Source organism: Gobio gobio (assembly GCF_949357685.1).
Source record: "Gobio gobio genome assembly, chromosome: 11".
NCBI classification, from domain to species: domain Eukaryota; kingdom Metazoa; phylum Chordata; class Actinopteri; order Cypriniformes; family Gobionidae; genus Gobio; species Gobio gobio.
Window position 1 is genome coordinate 37,644,981 of NC_137104.1, and position 12,144 is coordinate 37,657,124.

Sequence of the window (12,144 nt, forward strand, 5' to 3'; positions counted from 1 at the left end):
TATATATATATATATATATATATATATATATATATATATACATATACATTATATATATATATATATATCATTACATAAAAATATAAATACAATTATATCAATTACTTTTTCTGTTGTTACCTTTAAGAAGAATCATGTACAATTTTATTTTATTTAAAAATATATATTTTATACAAATGTTTTACAAATCTGTCTTTATCTTCAATTATATATATAGTTTATTTATATATTCAGGGTGTACAAATGCTATTATTAATGTTTATTCATTTATAGTCTATCGAAATTGAATAAAATATGCTATATAGCTTTAATACTGTCTGTTCAGCGCCAGACAAACAGGCATATTGTTTTAATAAATTACTTAATAATGTTAACATTTTTAATGTTAAAACATATTTTGTAATAGAAATACAAATGACATGTGTAAACACAAATGGTAGGCTATATGAATATTGTTTGTGCAGAAGGGATACAGTAACTGCAGGAAGCTTTGTTTTGAAGCGCGCGCACTTTGACTCTGTCAGGATGAGGCCCGTGCGACGGGAGCTTCACCTGCCGCTCATTGTTTGTCTTTTACTGTGGAGTTCCGCAGGTAAATTATCTTTCACTTTTATTGTAAACCTCAGTTATTCAGAAAGTTTTGCGTGATTTCATATCATTTTGCGTGATTTCATATAATTGTGTTCATCCTAAAAGCGCTCCATACATTAAAATGACTAGTGACTATATCCAATCTCTGTCCTGACAGGAGCGCAACGTGTCAACAAAGTGACCCCAAAAGTCGGAAGCCTCAATGGCGGCACAAGACTGACTATAGAAGGACAAGGTATTAGAAAAGTAATCAATATGTCTATAAATGAATCCCGGTATTCTGATTTAGCACATGTTGGCTTTACGGTTTAAAAACTCTCTCAGGTTTTGCTCAAGCCAATCAGTTCAATCTCAATGCCAATGCCCCAAACTTTGGCAACAGTGTGTGGCTGGTGTCCCGCACCAGATCTATCCCTTGTGATGTCGAAAAAGACTCCACTCACTCCAATCAGATCATGTGTTATACAAGGTAAGCAATGAATCAGATAGTGTAGTCTTCTTACATCTCGATTGTAGTCATTGCGTTGTATTAAGTGCTCCTGCAAATGGGGAGTGTTCTTAAATGATGAGGCAAAGTCCTCAGTTTATTTAGGGCTGTCAAAAGAGGAATCGCGATTAATCGCATCCAAAATAAAAGTTTGTGTTTACATGATATATGTGTGTGTACTCTGTTAATTATTATTGATATATAAATACACACACATTCATGTATATATTTAAGAAATATTTGCATGTATATACTGTATCAGTCCCTCCAGAAAAACGCGATTATGCGATCGCGTGATTTAACGCATAATCAGCCAAAGTCCGCATATTCATGCGGGGGCCGCATTTTTTCAAATACGCCGCACTTTCGCCGCATAAATTGCCTATTTCCGCGTGCAAAATATGCGGGGCTATCATGATTTCATAATCCCCGCATTTTCGTTGCAAAAAAAGTCATATATTAGCAGAAAGTTGAAAATTTTTCTTTACTTCACACAAGAGCCGCCATTTCCGCCTATTGCCATGGGAACGTTTTGAAGTGACGTGATTACCCGACGCGAACGTCATCGAAAAGCTTCAAACCCCGTGGAGAAACCATAGATACTGGTGAAACCATGATGAAGCACAAACTCCCATTGACCAACAAAAATAACAGCAAAAGAGCAAAGCAGTTTCCCTGTGTGCTGACTGATTTCAAAACACAGCATCATGAAGCTTTGAAGCGTTTTGAATCAATGAGTCGATTCAGCGGTTTGAAGCGTTATGAATCAATGAGTTGATTCAGCGGTTTGAAGCGTTATGAATCAATGAGTCGATTCAGCGGGTTGGATCGCCAAAGTCACGCATTTCAGCAGTTTGACACGCGATCCGAATCATGAATCGACTCGATGATTCATAGCATCATGATGCTGTGTTTTGAAATCAGTCATCACTATATAAGTCGTTATTTAGTTTTTTTTGCACACAATAACTATTATTGTCGCTTCATAAAGTTATTGTAGAACCACTGTAGTGAGATGGACTTTGTAACGACGTCTTTAGGCTACCTTTTATGGGTCTTGAGAGTGTACATTGTGCCAATGGAGGCCTTTCTGAGCCATCGGAATTCAACTAAAATATCTTAATTTGTGTCCAACAACATAAAGGGAAGTCATTAATGACAGAACTTTCATTTTTAGGTGAACTAACCCTTTAAGAGATTGCACTTGTGCATTGGAAGCACTCAAATGTCTGTTTTGTATAGCGACATCTGTAAAACAGGAAGTTATTTATAAATTTTTTCAGAAGTTGTAGCATATTCCTTTTGTAAAGCTACAGAACTTGATTGACTAAATGTTTTGTAAATTTGAGCCATTATTAAGGTCTTCAATAAAACAAGATGAGAACTTAAATATTCCAGCACTTTCTGTGATGTAGTGCTTTTTTTCTCTTTCTCATCAAACCGCAGTTTTTGCAAGTTCCCGCAATTTTATCGCATAAAATTGCATAAATATCCCGCATTTTTCATCGCATTTTTTAAAAAAACGTGCCGCATAATCAAGGATTTTTGCCCGCAACAATCACAAAAAAAAGCCGCATTTTTCTGGAAGGACTGACTGTATATACATTTATATAATCTATAATATATATAAATGTTTTATATATAAAAATTATATATTTTTTTCTTAAATATATACATGCTTGTGTGTGTATTTATATATAAATAATAATTAACAGAGTACACACACATATATTATGTAAACACAAACTTTTATTTTGGATGCAATTAATCTTTTGACAGCCCTAATATATATATATATATATATATATATATATATATATATATATATATATATATATATATATATATATATATATATATATATATATATATATATATATATATATATATATATATATATATATATATATATATATATATATATATATATATATATATATATATATATATATATAAATATAATGTATTAATGTTGTCACATCTTCCTGGTTAAATAAACATTACATAAAAAAGAGAAACCAAATATAATTCTATGTTGTACTTTTACATTAACTGTGATTAATTATAGTATACATCTTATCAAGTTAGTGTTTTACATATTTTTTACATTTATTCCAAAATGATAACTAAAGGCACAATTGAATCAATATATTTGATTTGGGAACTGATGTTCAGCTGTCCTTTTTAATAGTAAACTTTATTTTTCAAGACATTTTCACCCTTTTGTTGTTCCAAACCTACATGTATGGGACTTGTTTTCTTCTTTGGAATGCAAAAGCAGATTTTATTTTAGGAATATTCATTATATAATACCACAAGTCATATAAATTACCATAAGACCAGTCAATTTTTTTGACTTATGTGCTATTTTGAGTCTTATAAATTCATACAAGCTATGTATGAGAAACCAAAATGAATATACTTTAAATCTTCCCCGCTCCTGTAGCTCCCAAATATTTTTCTTGCAATTTGAAAATGTGAATATACATTTTTTTTGCATGAACTTTCTTTTGATGTCATTAAATTATTCTAATATTTTATGTATTATAAAAAATCCCATTGCATTTGATTGTATAACATGTTTATTATAGCAGACTTTAGTCTGTCATATTTGTGCATAAAGGAAGATAAGTAACATTTAATTCTTTGAAATAGCTGTACCGCATAATGTTATGTAAAATGTTTCTCAAAGAAAGCTTTGTATTGCATTATATTCAGAGCTCTACCAGAAGATGACTATGAGGTGCGGGTCAGCGTGGATGGTGTGCCAATTCTTTCCAGTAACATTTGTAATGGATATCAGTGGCATTACTGGTGCATGTTCTATGTAAGTGAGATGAATTTCATTGTGCTGCTTATTAATACTTATAATTATATCTTCTCAAAATATAACATGATATTTATAAAAACATGACCTGCTTTCACAGAGCCGATCATACTATACACCGAGCATTCAAAGTATCAGTCCAGTCTCAGGTCCCCCTGGTGAGCTTTGTTAGTTTTTGTCATTACTCTGTGCTGCTTTGGTTTATAAAAAATGTACCTTTCACTAAGAAATAAATAATATTAAAACTGAATGAACTTTAGGGACTGTGGTGACACTTCGGGGAAGAATCTATACTGATGTGTACGGAAGCAACACGGCAAAAAGCTCCAATGGCATGGATGTGAGATTTTTAAGGTCAGGAAGTATTTAATACACAATGGAAAAAAATATAACTTTATGAATGTTAAATATATTCTGTATCTTGACATAAGGAACTGTTTTTAATGTGTTTTCTTTGAACAGAGCGTACATGGGAGGCATGCCTTGTGAACTTCTAAAACCCAATTCAGATGAAAAGTAAGTATATCTCAGTTAAGTTGATAAATGTAAACATTAAATGTGAATGCACCCTCCATAAATACACATTCATATTTCAGGTATGGCCTCTCTTTGGATTATGAGACCAGTCAATGGGGATCTATGAGCTGTAAAATGACTGGAACTTATGTTGGTGAGGAAACATTATTATTAAAATGTTCAAGAACTATTCATTCACTATAAATTTTTGTCAGATTAAATGTCATTGCCTTGGTTTTCAGGTCATCACAACCTCAGTTACATTCTCGACAGTCAATTTGGGAGGTCAGAGAAGTTTGATTTTACTTTTAAGGAGTTAAACTTTAAAGTCTCTGCATGTTGTTGACAGAAAAGTAGACAAAACACATATTTTCTTTTTTAGGAGTTTGCCAGACCTTGGGGTTTTCAGCATCTCGGCACTGAACAAGCTTGCCATGTTCCAGACATATGCAGGTGTGGATAACATTTATTCTTCTTAAATAATACAACATGGAATTGCCTGCACAAAATCTGATAAAAAAATATATAAAATAAAAAAAACATGATCTGGTCTCTTTCAGAGGTGACAGGAGTTTCTCCCTCTGAGGGCAGCATATTGGGCGGCACATTACTGACCATTCAGGGACATTACTTTGATGAGACTGACCAGCCGGCCATGGTGTTAGTAGGAGGTAACCCTCTAAAAATATAAATTAAATATATAATTTACTATGTGATTAACATTAATTTATAATAAAATTAACTATTGTGAATTTTTATAATTATCAAATTTATTGTATAAATTATTTATAAAATAATTTAAATATGTTTTTCAAATGTATTGTTTTATTACAATTTTTTCTCTTAGGTCATGAGTGTCAGATTCAGAGCGTATCAAATGAGAGGATTGTCTGCATAACACCTGGTTATGAAAGAACCAATATGACAGTGTTTCCTGGTGAGAACCTTATCATAAATTAGATCTTTAATGGTGACGTAATATTTTGGTAACAATCTTTTTATAGAGATTGTTGTCACAACAGTGAAATTCTGTGCTCACACGCGAGAACATCTGACACTGTTGTCATGTCACACATTATCTCAACCAAGACCATGATTTATTTTGTCTGGTAACTGGTTTCCTGTAGAACATTGTATATCAGAAGCCATCACATAATTGATGGCAAGGAAATGTATTAATGTATAAATGCATTCATTTGTTGTATTCCTCTTTGATCATGCCATACCTATATTGGAATTGTTGCCTAGCAACGAGGGGGAGAGGACGCTGGCGTTGTCTGTTCGCCGCTTTTCCACCCGACTTTGGTTTAAATTGTAATGTTAAGATTTAGATTTTATTTAATTTTTTTTATCGTAACTAGTAAAATCAGTCAGTGCTAAAGGCCTGTTCACACCGGGACGCACGCGTTTATCGCCGACGTTTAACGCCTCGGGACTAAACAATGGGCGCCAATGTGAGTGTTCACACCGACGCGCAAAACGCCAGGCGTTTTTTTAAAAATGACAATCTGACACAACTTGTCGATGCCCCCACTCATTCCAGGGGTCACACTCTCGATCTAGTCATTACAAACTCTGTTTCTCTCAGCAATCTTCTGGTGTATGATCTGGGAGTTTCTGATCATAAAGCCATCTCCATGAAGATGTCTTCACTATCCAGCCTCATCAAGCCCAAACGCCAAATCTGCTTCAGAAATCTGAAAAAACATCAACCTAGAGACTATGGCATCCGATCTCCAGCATCTCCTTTCTGTAAACTGTCTACCACCCATGGATTCAGTGGACTATTACAATAACACCCTCAGAAGCATTCTGGATCTTCATGCCCCGGTCAAAACCAGAACAGTCACTTTCACCCGATCAGCACCCTGGTTTACCGGTGAACTACGAAAAATGAAGACAGCTGGGCGTGCCATTGAAAGGAGATTCAAAACCACAGGTCTCACTGTGCACAAGCTTGCTTTTCAGGAACACCGAAAGGACTATTCAAAGTCACTTACGGAGGCACGGTCAACTTTCTACTCAAACGTCATCAGAAATAGTCCCGGAAACTCCAAACAGCTGTTCTCCACCATAAACCATCTACTCAAACCACAAACCCCCTCACTTACAGAAACTACAGAAGAGCACTGTAATAATTTCCTGGACTTTTTCAAAACAAAAATAGACTCAATTCACTATACCTTTCCTGGATCCTCACCACTATCCACCCTGACTATGCACTCACAGCCTGCAATTTCTGAGCTCCTACATCGCTTTCCAGAAATCTCACAGCAAGAGGTTGAGACGATAATTAAAAGGATGAAACCTACCACCTGTGCCCTCGACCCTTTTCCTTCAGCTCTAGTGAAAGTAAACACCTCTGTCCTAAGTCCTCTGATTACCACAATAATAAACAACTCCCTCCAGTCTGGCAATGTTCCATCTGCCCTAAAAACTGCCATAATCAGACCACTTCTGACCCAGATGTGCTTGCAAATTACAGGCCCATTTCCAATCTCCCATTCCTCTCCAAAGTACTGGAAAAAGTTGTAGCTTCCCACCTCCAGGATCATCTCAAATACAACAATCTTTTCGAAAAATTTCAGTCTGGCTTCTGCTCTGCATACAGTACGGAAACGGCCCTGGTTAGAGTCAAAAATGACCTACGGATGACTGCTGATGCAGGTCTCCCTTCTAACCCACCAGTGCATCTATGGAAATGCCCCCCCCCCCACCTCAAACTACTGAGACTTTTAAAAAAAGGACTAAAAACATTTATTTTTAGGAGAACTTATGCCTTTTAACTATTCAATCTATTAGTATTTTATCCTTCTTAAATGATCTTAACTGTAGCACTTTGAGATTTGTTCCAAATGTAAAGTGCAGTACAAATACAATTTATTATTATTATTATTATTATTATTATTATTATTATTATTATTATTATTATTATTATTATTATTATTATTATTATTATTATACATCTAAACTAAAATAATTAATGTGATTCATTTTCGGAAAAAAATATTTTATTTTATTTTATTTTATTTTATTTTATTTTATTTTATTTTATTTTATTTTATTTTATTTTATTTTATTTATTTTATTTTATTTTATTTTATTTTATTTTATTTTATTTTATTTTATTTTATTTTATTTTATTTTATTTTATTTTATTTATTTTTTTTTAATTTTTTTTTTAATTTTTTTATTTATTTATTTTTTTATTTTTTTATTTTATTTTATTTTATTTTATTTTATTTTATTTTATTTTATTTTATTTTATTTTATTTTATTTTATTTTATTTTATTTTATTTTATTTTATTTTATTTTATTTTATTTTATTTTATTTTATTTTATTTTATTTATTTTATTTTATTTATTTTATTTACAGAATTTTTTTCCTGGTTAATAATGGTAAAAATGTTTATTAGCCACAACTATAAGGTATCTGTTTGACTTTGAAACCTACCCTGAGAAATATTCATAAAAAATAATTAAAAAGTAAGAATAGATGCAAACATGCTCAGGTCTCTCCTACTATTAATGAAATTAATAACACATGCAAAATGTATATTCCTATAAACAGTATCAACAGTCTTGATTGTATTGAGTGATAATTAAATGTTCATGTTTGTAGGTGGCAGAGGTTTTAAAATGGAGATGTGGAACAACTCTTCTCCGTACCTTCTGGAGGACGTCCTGAAGTATAATTCCAGCAGGCCTGGATATTCCGTCCGGTGGGTGGATTCGCTGTCCTATGTGTGGCCCAATGAGATTGAAAACTTTGTGGCAAGATTGAGTGGTTTCTTTGTTCCAACGGAGACCGACAACTACTATTTCCGAATCAGAGCAGATGACCAATGCCAGCTATATTTCAGCAAGACAGGTCTTCCCAAGGATAAGGTATCTGAATGACAAATAAAATCATAATTTCAGTAGTTATCATTATAAGAAATTATCCTGTTCACTGCACTTTTTAAGCATAGATCTGAACTTAAATCATTGTAATTTATGAATGCTTTGGAATTCAAGCATATTTAAATTTACTTTTTAATTTAATCATTTTGTTTTATTTCAGGTTAAGATTGCATCACAGACTTACTATACAACCAGTTTCTTCACCTATAGCACTCAGAGGTCAGACGTCATGCGCTTAGAGAAGGGAAAACCGTAAGTGAAGGTTTTCAAGTAGTAAATAATGTTCAAAAAGTCATAATGTTTGCTCTCTATTAGTCTTTTTGTCGTTATTATTGTTATCATTGTCTATATTGACTACAATATAGTCAATATATGAAACATCTCTCAATGTGCTACAGGTACTACATTGAGATTCTAGTGCAGGAGAATGGAGCAGCAGCATCAGTGGATGTGGCCTTTTTCAAAGAGATCAGCCCTTTCACGGCACAGCAGACAACAGAAGCTGTAAATGAGAAACAGTGGATTTACGCAAACTATAATGTACTACCTGAAAAACAGGTAAGTGAGCTCACAGGAGAAAGTTCAAAGATTATCTAGATAAGATAAGATAGCACCTGCAGAAACTGAACAAGTCTCAGATATGAGCTCATCTACCTGCTATGTAAATTTTTGTTTGAATTTTTTTTTTGTTGATTTTAGGTGATTCGTTTCATGAGATGGATGCCAATAGCCCCCATCAGTGAGGTGCAGACTCTGAGAATTAGCAGTAATTGTTTCCCTCTGAGCAACTGTGAAAATACATACTACTTCCTGACATATGGAGGTCTTATAACAGGTGCATTAGTTCACAGCATTGTGAATGTGTGTTTGATGAAGCTAAAATATGTAATTTTCATGTGCTTCTAATTTTTTGCATTTACCCTTCTTCACTACCTCTAGAGACGTCTTTTTGTTTGCATGTTTGTAATGTTTTAGTTGCTTTGCATGTTGTAGGGCCGATCTCAGTTAGTGCATCAGCGATGGAGTTGCAGAACGCTCTGAATGATTTGTGGACAATTAAACCAGACAGCGTTACTGTCACAAAGGAAGAACTGGACAATGAGTCACTGTACAATGTGACATTCAACTCTAACAGAGGTGAACTTAAAAATGATCTTTGACTGATTTCTTTGTCATCTGACTTGTGCTCACAAAAACAGTTACATGAGATATGTACTATAACAGAATTTCATATGACCAATTACCCATCTACACCACATTTCTGTAAAATATAAATTGTAATACATTTTTTTTAATGAAAATAATTTATAAATGCTACAGTTAAAACCTAATGTTAGTTGGCCAACTATGTGTCACTATTTATTTAGTCATCTCTATATTTAGAAAAAATGCATTTAATGTATTCAAATACTGTAATATACCGTATATGCTTTATTGAAAGTAAAAAGTACAAATTATGATGTAATTTATGGTGAAATATATATAGCATGGTGATACTATATTTTCAATATGCACTTTTATGGTAAAATAATAAAATAGTAAAATAACATGTTTGTTAGTAACCAGTAACACTTTAAACATAAAGCCTTTATATATAATGCATTAATTATGCCTTGTAATGCAGTGTATAATACATTGTATGATTTAATGAATAATTGTAACCACAATGCATTATAATACTTCATGTTTACACCTTTAGAAAGTATAATGCGTTAAAATGCATGACAAGCAATTTTGGTTACAATTTATGAAAATATATAAGGAATCATAACATACCTTCATAATGGATTATACATAAAGGCTTTAAGTAAAGTGTTACCACATTATATATTTTTCATATATATTTCCATTATTATGTTGTTTCTTATTAAAATTCGTATTATTATTTATCAGTTATGTACATTAGGGTGTTTTTTTTTGTTGCCTTTGTTGCTTGTAAAGTATTCCAGTACATTTAAGAGTAATTTGGTATTTTTATTTTATTTTAAATTTTTTAATTATCTCAGGTGACTTTGAGGATCTTGACTACTTGATCATGGACTCAGACACGAACATCACAGTTAATGAGAAAGTGAAAGGCCAGGCCAGCATGGAGACGTTCACACTGCTGTGGGGTGGAGTTCCGTCCATCCCTCTGCCTTTCAATGCTTCTGAAACCGAGGTTTTTGTTTGTTTTATATTTCTTAATATTTACCATAGAATAAAATAACAGTACTGTGTACAAATATTTTGAATGCTCTCTTGAAATATTCATTTTCTACATGACGGGTTACACCTCTGTTTTTTCTTTATTTTTATTAAAGGTGCGTTCAGCACTGGATATGATGATCACAGCTAAATGTCCAGCAGAGATTCCGACCACGGAGAACACTAATGTGAAATTTTTCAGAGATTATGAGACCAGCGCCACAGGGGTAAGCAAGGCTGCAAAAGCAGATGATCAAGTATGTTCTGCATGCAGAGGACATGCCTACTGTACCTATTTCAAATCAAGTCAAGTTAGCCTTGCAAATAATGTGTGACATTAGTTCTAGCATTATAGACATCAGTTTTTTTTTTTGAAAACATCCCCTTTTTGTCCAGCTTGTAGTGCTTTCTCCTTGTCATACAGTTTTCAGGTGGTATGAGAGGGGTCCGGGTCACTGATTCAGAGGCTTTCTGTGGCCGCTGGTCTCTGAAGAATCCAGAGATTCTCTTCAATGCCTATGACATTTCAGCATCCGGAGCGATCTACAGCCCAATACTGCTAGAAACATACAACACTGTAAGCTCCACTAAACACCTCAGTGATCCTTACTAATGGATTTTTCTCAGTATGGAAATTAACTTTTCAAATATGAAAATATATAGTATCTATATTTTTTGTAGCTCTGCCTGGCCTACAAAGGGCGTCTGGTGAATGAACTGGGAATATTGTTCAGTTACCTGGCTGCGAATACTTACCGGGAAGTGAACATACGTATCTCTGTGCAATTTGACTCAACAGATAAGTAAGTTTAATCTACTGAACATAAAAAGTAACCTGAAGAGCAAAACGTACACGGACCGGACCGACCTCTTTTCTTTAAAGAGGATTTGTCTTTATTCATAACAAAATCAATCCAATAACAAGGTCATTTTTGTTTTGAGTATAATATTGATGTTGTCATTCTCAGGTGGAACTACAAGTGTGTGGATCTCCTGAGCTCCATACAGACAGACTACATAGGCACCAGCTACAAACTTATTCAGTTAAGTGTGTATGGAGTGGCCGCTAACTCTGTTTACTTCATAGACAATGTTCACATTGGACGTGCAACGAATGCTTTGGATCCTAATGGTGAATAGGAATACGTTTTAAATAAGTTTTACATTTTATTTTAAAGTGGTCTTTTTAAATTGAATGTTCTATTTTCTCTCTCCACTTCAGTTATAATCCACAGAAGAAGACCACCTGCTCTAGCCAGTTCAGGACTTTTCTTTTCAAACATAATTGTGAGCAAGCAAGCAACTGCTTCACAAGTCAGCTATGAGATCACCGCGACACCTTACAACTGTGGCTTTGGTGTCCCACTGTTTGAAATAGGCTTTCTGAAGGTAAGTTACAGTTAAAATGGAACTCATTCTACAATGAAGTGCTTGAAGTGCTGGATCCTTCTGATTTCTCTTATATCTCAGGAGATAACAGAATATTTGCTTGTCATAAGATCTGTCTTTGACATTTGAGTTATTGCTATATATGTGAATCGTTTCCTGCAGATTGTGTGCACATAATTGCACAGTTAACGGGTTAGTTCCCCCTAAAATAAACATTCTGTCATCAATTACTCAACCTCATGT

At 33.4% G+C, this 12,144-nt stretch overlaps 1 protein-coding gene across 1 annotated transcript in view; it reads left to right on the plus strand.

The window, feature by feature from the left end:
* Nucleotides 1-525: 525 nt before the first annotated feature.
* The window catches only part of LOC307133460 (fibrocystin-L-like), a gene marked incomplete at both ends in the record, with an annotated part of 46,621 nt that continues 35,002 nt past the window's right edge, over nt 526-12,144 (plus strand). The window contains 23 exons of the mRNA XM_079828544.1: nt 526-592; nt 749-826; nt 916-1,060; nt 3,797-3,905; nt 4,006-4,063; nt 4,166-4,259; nt 4,368-4,421; nt 4,502-4,575; nt 4,664-4,706; nt 4,804-4,874; nt 4,982-5,092; nt 5,269-5,358; nt 8,045-8,310; nt 8,486-8,577; nt 8,724-8,883; nt 9,025-9,160; nt 9,319-9,462; nt 10,332-10,486; nt 10,629-10,739; nt 10,937-11,089; nt 11,194-11,315; nt 11,481-11,644; nt 11,735-11,901. Of these exons, the coding sequence (XP_079684670.1) occupies nt 526-592; nt 749-826; nt 916-1,060; nt 3,797-3,905; nt 4,006-4,063; nt 4,166-4,259; nt 4,368-4,421; nt 4,502-4,575; nt 4,664-4,706; nt 4,804-4,874; nt 4,982-5,092; nt 5,269-5,358; nt 8,045-8,310; nt 8,486-8,577; nt 8,724-8,883; nt 9,025-9,160; nt 9,319-9,462; nt 10,332-10,486; nt 10,629-10,739; nt 10,937-11,089; nt 11,194-11,315; nt 11,481-11,644; nt 11,735-11,901 (2,664 nt within the window). The remainder of the gene's footprint in view (nt 593-748; nt 827-915; nt 1,061-3,796; nt 3,906-4,005; nt 4,064-4,165; nt 4,260-4,367; nt 4,422-4,501; nt 4,576-4,663; nt 4,707-4,803; nt 4,875-4,981; nt 5,093-5,268; nt 5,359-8,044; nt 8,311-8,485; nt 8,578-8,723; nt 8,884-9,024; nt 9,161-9,318; nt 9,463-10,331; nt 10,487-10,628; nt 10,740-10,936; nt 11,090-11,193; nt 11,316-11,480; nt 11,645-11,734; nt 11,902-12,144) is intronic.